The following is an 18,063-nucleotide window of genomic DNA, read 5'->3' as shown; positions in this document are numbered from 1 at the left end:
TGAGAAACATATATGGCTAGTATAAATCATTATGTCGCTTCTATCGATAGGTTCGCAAGGGATTAAAGCTTCCGGGATGTAATTGCGGATGCATCAAAGCGTCCGGATTATAAACTTGATAAATAAGAGTCGCGACTAAAGGTATGATAGTATATGGCGTCGTGGTGAACGCGACATCAATCCTATTTCATTTTATTAAATGTAAAACACAAGTTATCGTATTCGACTCACGAAATATCGCGGGCATCCAATTTCTCGGGGTAGATTTTTCTCTTCTTTCTTTATCTTCTTTTCTCTGTACATACACCTGCATACGTGGTACCGTGCGTATCGTCGATCTCTCGAACGAAAATTCTTCAGCTACTCCATGAGCTCTCGATATCCCGCGCGCCTCGCGATAATGCCGAAAGCCGTAATACACCAGATGCAATCCCTCTCGCCCCGCGTATAAGGGATCCTCGCTCGCGGTGCGGTGGCGCTTTCGATTTTCCGCGCAATTTTCGAACCACGGGCGGACAGATGGCCCACGAATCACAGCCATTGTCGCTCAACAATGCCTCCGTACCTCATCTTCCCCGTGCAGGTCCTTGGTCGCGGTCTGTGTTATGTATATATTACCTATCCGTTATGTACACACCCCCGCGGACATACACCGCGTATTATATCACATAACATACGCGCTTGGCGCGCATACGATCATGTGTACAGGGTGTCCCGAGGCTAATGCACGAGCGTAGCCGAGCTGTCAATTTTTCGATGAATTATGAGGTTGACCTATCCCCTCGGATTGTCGATAATCGCGAGCCTTTAATAAATTGCACCGGTACTTTTGCGATCTCGGCGCTCGAATTAAACTTCTGCCAAAGTCCTTCCGGATGAAAGGGAGATTTTGTTATATCCATTTATACCCCTTCGCAACTTAATTCATCAAAACTCTCGTCGACTTTTGATCGTCGTCTACCTCAATAACCATCGATGCTTCTGCGACTTTGTAGCAGAGCTTCATTCTTCTTAGTCACGATTCTCTATCATCTGGGGCTGAAGGCTCGCTCGCGCGCGCTAGGTAGAGACACCCCGTACACGTACTACACCCGTACTACCCACTCATACGTACCTCCCCCGGAGAGTATTACGTACCTACATACACCGGCTATGTGGCCAGGAATATAGGTGGTAGGTAATATTCGACGATGCCGAAAGCACGTTCGAGCGATCGATCTCTTGCCCCTCTCTCTCTCTCTCTCTCTTTCTCTCTCTCTCTCTCTCTCTCTGTCCTCTTCCTCAACACACCGGAGTTCCTAACCCCCCTTACCTCCTCTTCTTCCTCCTCCCCGACGAGTGCCGGTTGCATTCGGGGTTCCAGACTTTGGCGTCGCCACTGGGAGAGGAACGCCAGAGGAGAGAAATACGAACAACCAAGAGCGAACGAGCGAGTGAGCGAGGGTGGTTGGAAGATCAGGGGAGAGCGGGACGTCGAAAGGGGGTGCGACGATCGGGGGTGGATACCCTGCTAGGTATCTCAACTTACGATTGCCCCGAGGGCGTGCACAGAAGTGCAAAGCAATCGTCTCCCAGCCTCGACCCGTCTCGAGCTCTGTGGGCTCTCTTCTCTGCCCCTCGGAAAGGGGTAACGTATCGAGATACACGCGAGAGCACCGAGGGGTTGGATATCTCTCGGCAGTCCGCTACCGTTGTTGCTGCCTGGTTTCGGGCTCGATTTACAGCACGAGAACGCACGACTTACGGAATTCCCGTGGAAGTCCAATAGCGTTCTCTCCTTCTTCGTCTCTCCCTCTCGCTCGCGCTCGTTTATCCCGATGTGTGTGTGCACGAGTATGTGTACTATGTTTACCTCCCCAACGATCTTCTCTTACCGCCGAAGCGAATCAGCCGACGTCGCGGATTTACGGCGCGCGGAATTCGGACGACGCTCGTTCGTCTTCGCGCGTTACTTCCGGTAAGTCGGCGTATTCTCTCGCTTCTCTTTCTCTTTCTTTCTCTTTCCTGAGCCGCGGGCGTGCCGATATTTTTCTCCGAGCAGGCTGGAAGCAGGGAACACGAGACAGGGGCTCGCGAGATTCGCGAGGTCGATTCGAGAAGAGATTTCGCGCGCGTCTGCGAAAGGGGCGGCTCCTATTATTTTGCGGTTCCGCGCCTCCTGCCGACGTGAAATATACAGCCTATGGGAACTTAGTTTCCTCGCTGCCTGCGAATTCCCGGGCTGTCGGCATCGGAATTTCTCGTCGCGTTATTTTGCGATTTTACACTCGAATTATAAGCAGATACGCGGCGCCCACGAGCTTGCCTCATGTTTGCTGGAATTTTTGAGTCGTACACGTTGATGTTGTTTTTCGTGCTATTTTGTGGCTTCTCTTGGTATGTGAATTCACGTACTTTTGCCATTTCTCATGCTTAGAGACTTGATTCAGAATTTCTCCACTGAACCGTTAACAGAGACTTGTTGTCAATGTTAATCATATTCTGGTTCCCATGCAATATGATTTCAAAATAATAGTAGTATATATGTGTACACCTTTTTCAATAATGTGGAATTGATCTGTAATAAACTTATATCATTAGTGTGACACTGTGGAATTACAAAAACGAAACTATCATTAGTAATTGTATTTTTATATAAAATCTAATGTTTAATATTATATATTTAGAATTATTAGAAGTATCAGCGCAGAAGATGAGGAACGTATTTGCACCAAATTTATCAAATGCATGTTAAATTGCACGTTAAGAAATATGTGCGCCATAAGGCCGTAGTTGGGAATTCTTTAATGATCCGCGATAGAGTTGGTCTTCATGCAGTAACCGGAAACGTACGGGCTTACAAGGAGATGTGGGCGCAAGAACGAGGGCATGCGTAGCGAGATTCTGTGACAAACGACACGGCTATACGTTATCTCGCAGACCGAGATACATGTCTTGGGGAAGAAGTTTCCCCTGTAGTTTCGCGCTCGAATTACAACGGGAACGCGCATTCGGCGCTTTCTCCGCAAGTTGAACGCGCTTTCTTTCGCGCTCTATAATTCGCTGTTCCCGTTTTCACGTACCCCCTATCATTTACGCGATTCCCAACGACTTCGCGGACGGAATTGAAAAGGAGATACGCATTATGACGACGTAATACCTCAATCTACTTAGAGTTATATGTGCGATATGAATCTTCTGGGCAACGCGCAAAGCCATTTCTACTGTCAAATGTGTCAAAGGGTTAGAGAAACACGAGCCCGACTATTAAAGTATGATAGACGTGCGTTAGAACGAACTTCAGCAGTATTTTTCAAGAGGCGCATCTAGAAAGATATACGAGCTTAATTAAGAACGGACATGCATCATAAAGTTTCGTTCGTGTGCAGTTCGTGCGCTGCAAAAATTCGTTCGCAATTTCGAAAAATTTCACGGACTACATGGTCGCAAGACATATGTACGTTTCCAAAATAGCTGAAGAGATAAATCCATCTTTCGTGTTTGCGTAAATTAAAGTCCTTTTCCAAGCTCGAGAATAAGTTACGTCTACAATCAGATAGATGAGAAAATGTCTCGCTGTATTCATCCATGTTATCAACTTCGCAAAATCGCAGAGGTAATTTTAAAATAATGTTGCGAAGGAAAATATCATGGAAACACGATAACTTGCAGATATGTCGAGAGACTCGGAGCATTTAATTGTTAATATGATTCTTCCAGTGAAGGAGAGACGTCTAGATATAATTTCATCACACTTGAAAAATATATTTCTTTTCACAAGACACATATCAAAATTAATTGTCGACGAGAATATATCGTAAATACAGACAAGAGAGAATAAACGTATTATTCGAATTTGAAGATAAAAACCTTATTCACTGTTTTGGGGTTACGCCAACGGCATTAGCAGCAAATTAAGCTCTCGATGCCAGCGCGTAAACGCGTCGTAGTCGAGCATCGATTTTGGTGAGGGTGTGCGCTTGTACGTGGAAGCGAATTATCTGCCGATGCTCCGATTCAGGCGGTCAGAACAAGGTGCTCCGTCGAATTCGTGGGGTGATCGATATCGAGCGATCGGAGCTGAGGCGGCGCGTCAGTCACCTTCGGATTCCTCAAAAATTGCCAGTTAGTGGTCAGTTTGCGGGTGGGGCGCGCTCTATACTCGGAATACTTCGGATAGAATCCGTGAGAGAACATTCTCGACGTCCGCAACGTCGGCAACTGTCGAATTAACCCCGCTGTGTACGTATGTATGTACACGCCTCCGGAGATACGAGCACTTCCGGTACCCGGACCTGGGGAAGCCGCGGTTGGCCGAGCCACAGCGCGATTCCGCTCGCAAATACCGCTCGCGGATAGTGTCAGTTTTGCCTGGTTTCTTCACCGAACTATTTCGAACTCCCGCTAACAGCTTGAAAACGACTTCCGTCGATTTGACGGAGTGCACGGATCAGTCCGCCGCCCTTGCACCGTCGCCGGTTCCCCGATTTCTTTAAGCGGAAATTCCTTGGCTGGCGCAAGAATTCCGCCAGCGAAAATTCCAGCGTCTCCTCGATAACGCTCGCGGTGTTCGGAATAATTCTACCTCGAGCGGCGTTTTTACGCGCCGTCATTACGATGTCTCGTGCAAATCGAAATAAAAAAAAAAGACTATCGATTATATGTGAAACTACAAGTATCGAAATATTATGCAGGATTACTCGTAAAAAATTGAATAATATTTAGGAAAAAATAACGTGGTTATATAAAATTCTACTTTTATACTAAATATTTAAAAATTACAGTAAAAACATTTCAGGTTTTATGTGATCAGACGACGGTGATATTTCTTATTACTGATTATCCGACTTGGTCTTTCAATGACAAGTCTAATTTTCGCGACGCGTTTTGCTTAATGAAAACTGAAAGCACAGTGATGCACCACAGAGAGCTATATTTGCGGTTCTCTCGGTTTCGCGAAATAATGCACTGTTGAGATGAATATGCAGCGTATTGTGAGGCACATGTCCTATCTCGCTAATATGTAAAATATATTATATGGATCCGTGTCAGTCACCTTTTAAAATCCACGGCCTAACACGACGTGTCACGCTCGAGGAATTGCTCTCGTGAGAACGTCGCCATGTGTTTTATGTGATGTTTGCTTATTAAAGAGCAGGAAGCAACACGCCGTTGATATTAAGCGCGGTACATTTTAGATAATATAATATTTCAAAATGCATATAATAAAATAATTAGAATTATAAAATAAGAAGTTGATTAAATCTTTAATTAAATCTTTTGCTTCATACATATTACACAAGTCTTGCTCGATCGATACATCAATGATGCTGCATTAAATATCATCCAAAATTGTCATCACATTGTAACTGTGATACTAATGTGGTTACGAAACAGAAACGTTTTATTTATTTTTGCGTACATGAGTGCATTCGCAAAATTGCGCTCTTTACTCTTATTCTTTATTAAGTCAATGAATTACTTCCAACATCGGGCTCTCGAATCTACACGACGGACCGCACCTGGCGCGCACGAATTCACCGACCTCGCAGGTGAAATGTACAGTTTCGGTTTTTCGGGGTCGTAGCTCGTGCTCTAAACTCGACCATGAGCCATACATTTCGAGAGATTATTGTTGGGAACAAACATCGAGGAGGAAGGGGGAAAAGCTTAAGTACCGAATCGATAGTATGTGGCGACCAATCCATGGCGACTAATCACGAATTTTGTTGTTGCAGAAGATCCCCCGACTGAACCACGAATCATTGGAGTCTCAAGCCAGCGCCAAGTCGACATTTCTTTCGACACGGGTGAGTTTTTATTTTTATATGCACTTCTTCCCTTCATGTCATACACCCTCTCGGGGCGAATCTATGCGATTACTGAAACCTCCTGTGTTTACTTACGTGCATCTTTTAAGGGAGGTCTGCCTCTCGGGGGCTGTAATAAACGTCTCCCTCGCCCTCTCGTTTTCTTATCCGCATCCGAGTACCGTCACTATTGTTAAGAAAGTTTCGGTGCACCCGCCGTGCCGTTGTATCGATATCGCGCTCGTAACGACGAGGGGTCGAGTTGGTTGACCCCGCATAAAGTGCGGGGCTTGTGGGTCGTGTGTCGGATATCTTGAAAATCTCGTGGGTCAGGGCGTGGTGCCCGGCGACGACGGCAGGGTCTGCAATCAGGCTGCGGTGTGTCTCGTTCTTTGCCGTGGTGGTGAATGCAACGCGCGAGTCTCGTCTTGTCTCTTCTGTCTCTCTCTTCCTTCCTCTGAAAGGAACACATCCATTCTCACATATCCACGTGTACACATACACGTGCATCCCGTTAAAGACATACACATAGACATATTCACAGTCGAGTCGACTGCCTATTCTGATTAGCGGCAAATAATACCCGTAACAATAGCTACCGTTCTCCGCTCCGGCTTGTCCGTTGCGCGTCTGTGCGCACCGACGTTCGCCTGCGTCGTGCATGTACATGCATTTGTGTTCGTGTGCGCGTGACTCTCAGCGTCAGTGCGTGCGTGCGTAAGACCCTCCGCCGAGTCTCGTCGAAGGGCTGACGGCGCTCTTCGTACCGGAGACACAAGCCAGTCAATCCCCATCTGCTTCCGATTCCTCTTGGCTTCTCTTTCCCTCTTTCTCTGGTTCTCTCTTCACAGATGAACTTCACAGACAGATCTCCGCGCCCTGTGTGTATTTCCCTCGTGCCCTACGTCCGCGGAATTTCGATGATCTCCGCGTGGAAACAGATTTATCGCGCCTCCTTCCGATCTTTCCGGACGCTCTTGATATCCCCTGGCCGTTCCAATATCGATCACGATGTGCGCGAGTAGCCAGTTCGAATCGCATCCGCCGCTTTCGTTCTACCTCTTTTTTTTCTATTTTCCCTTTGCTTCCGTTTTTCTTGTAAACGTCACGAGTTGCTGATACGTTGAAGTTTTTATGAGCACTTTGCAGGCAATTCATTCGCGATATGAAAATGGAAGTAAGAATAAATGTATCAAAGTTCGCAGTTTTGTCTCGTACTTCAATTAGTAAAAAGAGACGTTGTTATTAGTGACAATGATAATGACGGTGAATAGAAAAAAGCAGCAATCACGACGACAGTTTTCAGTTCTCTCGAAGCTTTTCGTCGCTTAAGCATTTCGTTATCTCGTTTTCGCTGTTGTTTAGCGTCGCTTCTTATCGTCAGCCAGGGCGACAAAAGTTATCGTTCGATCGCGGCTGCGGGCGAGGTGTCATCAAGAAATAAATGGCCGAGAAACGAGGAAGGTTAAGCTGCTTTTTCGCCGCTTAACCGCGCTCCTTCGTTATCCGAGTCTTGGCAAGACTTCCGAGACATTAAAGAGAAGCAACGTTCGGAGACAGGTCGGGGGTTAAGCTCCGGGCTTAAGGTTACGGTTAATAGTGGTGATTAACCCTTTACGGAGCCAATCTTTACGCGCGGATAAAAAATCACGCGAGATTAGCGAGGGATATTGGAAACTCCTTGAAAAAGACAGTACGACGTTGGCTTAGCGAAGAGGACTTTGTTTTATTAAGAAAATTGGAAAATGAGGAAACTTGCACAATGAATATTATACATTTTATTGAATTATTTCTTTCTCTCGTTCTGTTAGTTTATATGCATAAGATGTGGAATATAATTCGCATATATCCGATATTTTATAACATTTTGTGTAATTTGATATGCAATTATCGTAATGCTAAATTAAATTGTAAATTATAATGTCGGATTTCAAAAAACTGTTTTAAATATTAACGATAAAGCAACCTCTCATAACATTGTCGAATTTTATTTTAAAAATAAGATATGAATATTATATCACTTTTTGGAACACTGTATCCTCCAAATATATTCTTCCCGATTATATATTCAGCGTCGATAAAAACTACGATAAACTTTCTTATTAGTTTCACCTCGAGTCGTTCATCGTCAAGCGTCGAGCGCGTTATCCCGTCGACCCAAATACATTCGATCCTTCGTTATCGCTCAAGGATCTCAAGTCCCAGTCAGCAGAAACCACCTAATCCCACGGAAAGCCCTCGTGAAAAAGCGTCGATCTCCAATTCATTCCGTCCCGTTCGTGCACGATCGGGCAGTGGAGCGGAAAGCTCGCCGCAACCGGAAGTCGGACGGTCTCGGACAGCGAGAGAGGTTCCTTTTTTAGAACGAGAATAATGACTCGAATTACGGTCATTTTCTGTGCGACCGCACAGGTGTCCGATTGTGCGCGCGCGACGGGAATCGCCCGCGCACACACATGCCGCATCGTGGTGGCTAGCCACCACCGCCGCCACCACCATCGCCACCGTACACGTGTCACCTGCACTTCCACTGCACGTCAGTAGCCGGCGTGGTGGATGTATAGTAAAACTCGCGCCGCGCGCGAATCGACGAGGTGCACGACCGCGTTAAACGCGCGGCAGTGCATTTGAAAAGTCGAATTTAAAATCAGCTGAAGTGCCGAGGAGAACGGCACGTTCGAACGCTCTCCAAACGCTCTGGAAAATTAAATTAAATACATTTTAACACATTGCACATCTGATTACAGAGATTACCGGGTGTGTTTTATTTCGGCACATGTTACAGCTACGCCGCTTTGCGACTAACAATTGGAAAATACTTGCACGTCAAATGGGACTTCAACCGTGCTTGATACGGGGAAGTGTTTCGGTTGTTTAGCTATCGAATGCCGCGTAATTATCGATTGTTAATGTCTCAAAATTGCGACTTGGAGCGCTTTTCCAAAATGCGATCGGAATATGACTAGCGATAACATGGTAACATACTCTGATCGTTTTCGGTTTACATCATGTACGTACGTGTCGATGTTAATGACATTAAATTGGCTAAGCTCCCACTTTACGGTGGTAAATCTGCTTTAGTTAGATTGTTAACTCTGGTCGAAACTTCTACACTCATTACTTCAGCTCATTACTTCAGCTACGGCATTTACCGATAGCATGTCCCGTGTTATACTCTTTCTGGCCTTCCCGTCGAATCCTTGTCGCTTGTTATCTCGACTTTGGACTTTGCCGCTCGGACCAGTATTTAATTGAACTCCTCGGTACCCCATTACCTGAAAAATCTGTCCTTCTAACCGCACGCTGGAATATCGGGATTGCCTCGTATATCACCACCGGAAAAATCGCTATTGACATCCGATCGTCGCCAGCTACTGACCGAATTCTCTCTCGGGTGCGAAACGCGACACCCGTTCAAGGCGACGTCGTCGGAAAGGGGCAAGACATCCAGTAACGTCGAAGCCGTTCGATATCTACAGTGTTCTACTATCGAACTTGATTTTGTTAAAAGTTTTTTTAACAAGTTTTAAGTTGATTTTCTCTCGAGTAAAATTTTGCGGGAAGTGGTTGTCGAAGAATCTTAATACTTGCGATGAAATATCTCGATAATCAAATCATCGTTCGCTAAATGCGTGAATGCCATGCTCGTTATCGATTGATCATTGAAGCTAAAGCACTATTTCCGCTTTCGCTATGCTTTTGGAAATGAAGGATACGGGAGAATTCAGTGATTTAACCTCAATGGTCAGTACATAACGGAGATTTTCACCATTTCAACGTCACGCTCGTAACGGTGGGTTGGTCAATGATGGGTTGAAGCAAGAGCTGAAACTTGTTTTGTTAGATGGTAACCTAGAAGCTTACTCTGCGAGAGAAAGTTATTTTTAATATCTTTTAACAGTAGCTTTTGTTAGATCGATGTTTTTGTTGAAGCATAACGAATTTAATAAAAGATCGGAGATTCTAGGGCATTAGAGTGTTCGCTATGTTTAGAAGCGACAAACGTATGCAACGATGTGTGAGAACGCTTGAAAAATGAATCGTGACGCTAAGCGCTCATACGAAGTAAATCGTATTTAATTATTTCTTGGCGACAGAAGTGGATCCGACTGCACGCACGTTCGTGTCTGGTTGGTTGAATGCGCAGTGACGATTATATTCGCCTCGAAAAACAGAGGAGGATTAGCGCCTCGTCTCTCTCTTTCTGTCTTTCGCTCACTCGCTCTCTCTCTCTCTCTTTCTCTTTCTCTCTCTCTCTCTCTCTGCCTTCTTCTTCTTCTATCTTTCTCTTCCTATCTCTGTGTTTAAATCCGCTTTAGAACCACGCTAATTTTAATAGGTCGCCGTGCATTATTCAAGCAATTGAAGCAAAGCGCCACGTCGCTGGCGCGCGGCATGTTCCGCCGCCGTGCTGTATTTCGCAACGTTAACTTTGTGTAGAAACGAGCAAGATCGCATACATTTCGTTACCGCGATTTCGTCACGTTGCGATTCGGCTCAACCGGACATAATAAAGAACGTAACATGCGATAAGGACCTCCGCCGTCATCGGTCGCGTTAAGGGAGCGAGTTCTCGTTATCTACATAGTTATCCATAGTCGCGACAGCGCAACCCACAAAGATATCAATCGAATCGTTTCCGACATTCGATCACGATCGCGTGAATCGCGAACTGCCACCGTGCCGACCGACATTTCCCGGTTCTCCAAGTTGATGCGAAAAAGCTACAAGGGCCGGTGCAGCGCCAACCGGGATGGGAATCACGATCGGTCGACGCGTAAAAGCGATTATCGAAAGTTTGCTGACGTGTTTTTCCAGTCTTTGATTTCGAGGCACGTCGACTCGCTGGCCGCCAGCTACACAAAGTCCGGTCGCTTGTGCAATGGCCGCCGGTGGTACAACGGATACGTGTAAAGGGAAGTGGAAAAATAAAGTGGATACGCTACCTCGTTAACCTTTAAGTACCCCGTGAACCCCTCGCGGAACGTTACACACTCGTTTCCTGATTCCACACTGAGTTTGTTTAATTGTGACAATCTGAGGTCCAGGTAATACCTCGTTTTACTGGCCAGTCGTATACTCGTCGTCGTAAATTTCCGAAATATTTGCATTTAAGCGGACCGATATGAATCTCCGATTGTCATAAGCAGAAATGTAATAAACGATTTTAATTTTCTTGAGGATAAATTATTTCAACGAAATTCATAGCCTTTTAAGTGATTATTCAATTTTCTTCCATTTCGATACATTGAATTACTTTTACCTTGAAAATTTCGTTCAATGTTTGGCACGAGGAGTCGAAAGAGGAACGACAAACTTGGACGCGAGCGTTCTACATTTGGACATGCATTTCCTCTATTTTCAATCAATATTAGTTGTTCCAAACCTGCAAATTACTAATTCACTTAACATCGAGTTATATTATCGAATACATAATGACCGGCTCTGCCTGATATACACAGCTGCGCTTGGACAGATAGATGTCCAGTGCTCGGTCATGTTATTTGTAGACAAATATGAATCCATCGCAACGGCGCTTTAATCGCGTTTGTTTTGTCGCATCCGTTTCACCGCGGACGAGCGAATTAACGAGCGAGCCTGGTGGAAAAGCGAGCCAGTCGACCGGCTGTCCGCTGTCTAATTTTTTTTCTCGATCCGGAGCGCCGGCCACCGGTGACACGAAAAAGGTCGATCGCCGACAGCGTCAATCACGGTCAATGGACATAAAAGAGATTACCGAAACTTCACTAATGTGATTTCCTTCCGTCGCCATTCGGCCAACCCGATATACGCGTTACTCGCAGTTCAGCCGCATGTCAATGGCAGCCGAGGCAATGCAACAAGAAAGCCGAGGGGTCGATAAGGCGCAACATCCTCGTCTGGTTCTCGCGCGATACTTCCTATTGTCCATAAAGATTCTGTATGATTCCATCGTAACATTTCAAAGCGAAATATCGAACTTCCAGCGCGTCGACGACGATTGTTGTTGACTGGACCGTTCGCAATCATTAAACGGACCGTTATTTCTGTATTTTTTCCGTTCTATATTTTTTCCCTCGATATACTTTATACGACGTTATTATTTTTTGCACCATCAATCGAGACATTTTTGTCGCTAAATTAATTTCGATAAAGGTGAGCGATTTTTATATCTATATCGATTGTCTCGCGTTCATTTAATCAAGCGAAAATAAGAGATGGAAACACGGCGTTGATTTCGATGCACGAGTAGATTTCGAATGATATATGTGTACGTCATTAATAAAAGAATTGCTAATATGTTTCGATATGTTCTTGTTAGTATCTGGGAAATTCGTGTTTTGCAATTCAAATACAATTTTTACTTATCGTGTGAATAGTACAGATAGCAACCATGACTTTTAATCACGATGGTTCGAATTGTCTGCTAGCGTGTATTTTAATTTTTGTCTGGGATCACGGTATCTTTGACGACATGAAAGGCTGTGAATGCTGATTGCATCGGCGCTGTCAATCACGGAGGGCGGACAAAAATCGCGATTGTTGAAACCTGGGTAATGCGATTTCCCCGCGCGACGTTCTTTTCCACACGCGTCAGTCGCGCTTCAATTACATATCGTGCAATGGCAGAATCGTATGCCAAAGATCATATTGCGAACGGATAGACGAACGTTACGGAGAAGTGAGAAAAACGGAACGAATGAGAATCGCGCGGAATCGTTAAAAGCGCAGCTCGCGCGCACGGGGCTCGCATGAATATAGAAAGGTATTTTGCAACGGCAGGATTGGAATCGATATGATGTTTACAACAACAATACGCTGCGTATAACTAATATAATTTTATTGGCTAGCACATGTTACAATAAAACGAAACATTGTCCGTTACGCGAAATAAAATCTTGACGCGTATATAATTTTATCTGTGCCATTATCTTTTTTAATAAAACTCGTAATTCTACTTGTACTGCAGCAAAAATATTTGCAAAGTACTTCCAAATCCTTTATTTAAAGTATTTATACAGCTACGCGATATATTACGCGATCGTTAAAGCATTATTCATCCATAGCTGAAACGCGTTTGACGTACCGTAACGGCCGATATAGTTCCATTGATCGAAGCGTGCTCGATCGCTATTTTCTAATTCTCCCGGTTAAACGATACGACGAACGAGGCATTCGGCCGGCATTGTCCACAGAATGCCGATCGCGCGCTACCGCTTACAGATTTTTCCTCCGGGAGAATGGATCCCCGCGGTGATACGACACAGCGTGAAAGCCGATTCCGTCGACGCTGTCAATCACGGCACGCCGGATATAAAAGCGATTACCGAAACATCGCTAATGTGATTTTCCCGGTGAGCGGTTGTGAGTCCTCTCATATCGGCGACAGCGTGTATTGACTTTTGCTCGGCTCCTCGTGAATGAAAGATGGCGCCGTGGGACCGGTCGATATAACGCTCGGCAATATTCTCTTCGCAAAATCACTCTTACGTCAACGCACGTCACGGGAGTCCGCCAAAAACCGACCGCGTGTAAACTGAAAATCGACTTGTAACTGGAAAACGAAAATTCTGAAAGAAACGATATTCATGCAACAATACGTGCATTATATCATATTGTTCTTGATTTATGTAGACGTTTGATTGATTTGTCAAGCACTCGTCGTCTCTTTTCGTTTTTCGCTAAAATTTGAGAACCGGAGCATTAGAAATTATGCTCGAATGGAGATTTGTACACGAAATTTAAATTCGTTACATTTTTTTCCGGAAGACTAGTTAACTTTGTGGTTAACCGAAAGGAGAATCATAGAAATGTGGATTGGCAATCTTGGCGATGGCCAGATTTTTGGTTTACCTCGACCTTAGAATATTCTAAGGTAGTGCGAATATCGCGTCTCGATAGGGATGAAATGCAAAGGGCGGAAGAAAATACGCCTTATCGAAAGTTCGCAGGCAGCGTCGATCTGCGTCGATGGTTGGCCTGGGCGCATTCTCGCCAGTCTCTATCTATCCATCTCGCTCTCCCGTTTTCTCCGCCGCAAAGGGAGAATTGCCGGGTTATTTACCTGAATAAACCGCTCGATAAAAAGAGTACACACGATCCCTCGTCGTCGGCACCGCAGCGCGATGTACATTAATAATTTCGCGGATACTTCGCGCACAAATCGCGCGCGTGCCTTCCACCGCAACTTACTCCGTCATTCTACCGGAAACACGACATGAATTCGTTATGATGCGAGTTGACCGACGTGACTATACCGCTCCAATTATCGCGCGTTCTTCTCTGCTTATTTGTTCGTAACGCAATATACGGGGGTTATAAAATTGCTTGTTGTTGATAACATGATTAGCTATGTGAGGGTAAAATACGTCGTAGTCGGATTTAGGATAGGGTTATTATAGTCATTGGATGCAACGAATGGGGATGTAACAAATGGATGAAGGAGAGAAGTCAACACGCTTGTTCGTAATCATAAGTAGTGCAAATGAGTCCATGAAAGAGCTAAATGCGAATAAATCAATTATCTCTCGTCGCGTTATATTATTGTTATTTCAGCAGCGTAATATTTAATGGGATTAGTCTGTAGTAAGCGAGCCATGTGCAATATCAGGTCATACATACTGTGTGGCCATTGAACTTTAAACTCGATAATTTTAACACACCAGAAATGACATCGCTGTCATCGTCTGTTTGCTGAATAAAAAAAGGGCAGCGCAAATAATGTCGATGTGCTGGTTGGGAGTCCACTTTCTCGGCGAGATCACAAGATGAACATTGATTTTATGTTGAAATATTCGCTATTTATGCATCGCACAGTGGTACTTCGTTCTTATTGATTATTGGTCTAAATATAGTTGAGTTATTTGAAATTCATTACAGATGTTGCCTCATATTTCATTTATTTAATTCGTTCATAATTATCTTTCTGCAATATTATTGCATAATTTCGGTATCATTCGGGTTTTGTTCTCTGTTAAATGTACAAGATATCTGAAATATAATTTTAATTTGCATCGATTCCATTTGCGCACGCCCGTTACTCTTGCATTAATGTCGCGCATCACATCGTTCAATGGACGTTGCATTGTTTGTGTTACGAAAATTAATCTCTTATCTTATCAAAAATGATTGACATCGATATTTCGAGAAATATTATAAGGAACTTGCATAACGTCAATTAATACTTTTTAATAATCGCATGCAAATAAATGGTATGATAATTAATAATATGATAATTCGATAAAAATATGCCATAACTTATTCGCAATCATGTTTGTAACGTTTAGCGATTGTAATTAGCTTGGTAATACGATGTAACAATGTGTGTACGCAATTATTTAATCATAGTTTACATTATTAAAATGTTTTCAAAACTTATACTTTTATTGAACTAACTTTTTGTTATTAAAAATGGAAATACAATAACACGTTTGCCAATTAATTCAAGATGAACAATGTGAACGTGTAATCCACATGTACATTTCTATACGACACAACCACAAAGAAAGTAGTTTTTCGTAGCAACTTTTGTATCATTTAATTGAGACGGATTTAATTGGCACGCTTTTTGCCCAAGCTTTCAATCTACATATTATATAATAAGAAATATCAGCGTGCAAGCATATGAATATTAAAAAAATTCAATGTGAACGTTTTAATCTGGCTTATATTCATCTGAGACATGATCCATCTACGTCATTAAGTCACGCCATTAATTGTAGCCTCTGGCGCGTGTCAATAAGGCTCATTCGAGCGTGTCATCGTGGCACGGTCTCTCCGTGGATGTTTCGGTGTTCAGTAATTATCGTTGTAATAATCTCTCGGATTCCCGCGGGACGCTCCGCGTGTGGATTTTCCGACGCGGCGCGGCGCGTACGACCGACGCTCTTTAGATTATTACTTTCTTCGAATTACGTGTCGCGCTGTCGTCGTACCTAATCGCAATTAATACGAGCCGCGAGACCCCCGCAGCGAGTTGTGGCCTCGTTCAGCCAAAGTGGTGTCTGGTTATTAAATTCCGCGTGTTTTCCGTGCTCGCGACAGTGTCACTGTCAGTGCGTGCTCTCCGGTAATTCCGGGCGCGCGGATAACCACCCGGCCATGCATTAGGCGGCGGATTTTATCGTCCGCCCTGGACTCACCCAGCGCGCGATTATCATCGCGATACCTTCGTCAGGCCAGCACAAACCCCTCCAGCCTGGAAACGTACTACACACGCGTGACGGAAGTGTACACGCCCGGTTGTTGGCGGCGCGTACAGGTGCTCGTGCGCTGGCTATAATATACGGAGTGTCCCGGAACTAGTTGTAGATAGCGAGGTTGAAATTAAGAAAGACACGAGTGGCGTCGACAAGCGATCGCTGTAAAATGAGTATGTATAGGGAACTGGAAGATTGTGGGACATTGAGATTGAGATTGAATAATCAAAGTGAATGTGTGCCTTTCTATTAATTTAGACTTGAAATGCCTAATGGAAATTTCTTTCGGCGAGAAGTTCTGTTTATATATTTTTATTTTTACATTTTGGAGATTTATTAAGAAGCCAGTATTAAATTGATACAGTGTTTTTCTGTTGTCACTATATTTGATTTTTGGTTATAATCTGCAGCTGACAGAGCTGATATGAACGAAATTATATTACGCTGCATCATAACGTTCCCACCAATAAATTATCAGATAATTGTACAATTTAGGATCGACGTTGCTGCATAATTGCCTCATGTATTGATATCGGTTAAACTCGAAATACTGCGGTTGCATTTATCCATATCGCGAAATCGTCATGGTCAAGCGTTGTGCTTGGGAGAGATTTTCTCCTCGTGAGCATTCTTTTCGCTTCGCTCTTGGCTGGGAGGATTATGCAAACGCGAATCGTTTCATGCCTTCTTCTTTGGAAGACATTAGATTGTATGCGGAAGAAAAAGTGCCAAAGCCCCGCGCGTTATACTTAACCCCCGGACCTGAGGGTCGTTGCAGGCCCTCTGATTATAGTGCATCTTGCGCGGCGCGATGCACGCCACGCCGATAAAAGTCGGCGTTTTACGATGTAAAATGATTTTCCGAGATTACGCGCAGCTATGTGTTTCGCTCCGAGACCAGGTAATTGACTCGAAATTGAAAGAATGTCATTATACGACGGGGCAGCGCCGCTTATCGCGACCACTCGTGTCTATTAATCACGACGCGAGATAATGTGACCGCGTTGCCATTGTGAACTGAGGGTTATCATGCGCACGTAATTACACGTTCCTAATATCTTCCGCCTTGCGCCGGTAATTAGGCTCACTCGATGTCTCCCTCCCGATTGCAAGATTACCGTTTGACGAACGTGATTTTTGTAATTTACAAGAGTGGTATCGCGTTATATGGGTCTCCGTAACTGATAGCGGAGGTCGCGAATGCCTCAATCACGCTAGATTGGCTTTGCGCTCGATAAACCCGTGATTTTTATCTTGGAACGTTATTAATCACGTTCGATATAATAGTGAACGTCGTTCCCGGTTATTCGAAAAGCTACTTAATATTTGGCGATTGTACACCCACGATTGTGATTTATTGAGAGACGCTGTATTATTCGGTATTTCCCGTATATTCATGGGATCAATAAAATAACCAGCGCTTACGGAAAAAGGTCAATCGAAAAAGTAAAGTAGTTTTTAAAGTTTTATTACAAGTTATTAGCCTTGTTGTTGCATATAAAATAACGGATACGTCCGTTAAAATAGAGTATTTTATTGATATACATTATATTTTGAGATAATCCTTTGAAAATATTGCCCATATTTCATGGATTTTTATTGAGTTGATCAATGTTCTATGGTGGATTATGTTCCCTTTCTCACTAATCCGTTGCGATTCAGATGGAATCATTTTTGCGCCCTCGAATTTGCGCGATCAAATGTTCCCATCTCACTGAATCGACCCGGGAACGTCAAATGATAGACGTTGGCACTTTTCCTTTTAGATGCACTCTGTTTTGCTCCGAATCCGATTGCGTGCGTGTATTTTGAAGCAGCTTGAGAGTCCGTTTTCTGGACTTGGTCGTCGCTATACCACTGATCTTTGACGTCACTTCCTGCCTTGCCGGTGTTCCCTCTTTTCAAGATCCGACGTAGATTGCGAGCTGCAACGAGGCCGCTGTTCGTGCATGGGGTTTTACGGTTTCGTTCCTTTGTTCGTTCCTGCAGCTCTCTCGTCGCACAAAACCTGCAGACAGACAGAGCGCGAAGTAGAATGTGGTTGAGGGTTTGAGACGCCATATATTTGTAGAATCGCAAATGCCGCGAAAGAAGCC

General features: G+C 44.2%; 1 protein-coding gene across 1 annotated transcript in view; it reads left to right on the top strand.

Annotated features, from left to right (window-relative positions):
- The window catches only part of LOC105277218 (toll-like receptor 3), a 192,398-nt gene that overhangs the window by 52,466 nt on the left and 121,869 nt on the right, over positions 1–18,063 (top strand). The window contains exon 2 of the mRNA XM_011335426.3: positions 5,718–5,789. Within this exon, the coding sequence (XP_011333728.2) occupies positions 5,718–5,789 (72 nt within the window). The remainder of the gene's footprint in view (positions 1–5,717; positions 5,790–18,063) is intronic.

The sequence above is a fragment of the Ooceraea biroi genome, chromosome 3 (assembly GCF_003672135.1).
Source record: "Ooceraea biroi isolate clonal line C1 chromosome 3, Obir_v5.4, whole genome shotgun sequence".
Lineage (NCBI taxonomy): Eukaryota > Metazoa > Arthropoda > Insecta > Hymenoptera > Formicidae > Ooceraea > Ooceraea biroi.
This window is presented reverse-complemented; position numbering and strand designations above follow the sequence as displayed.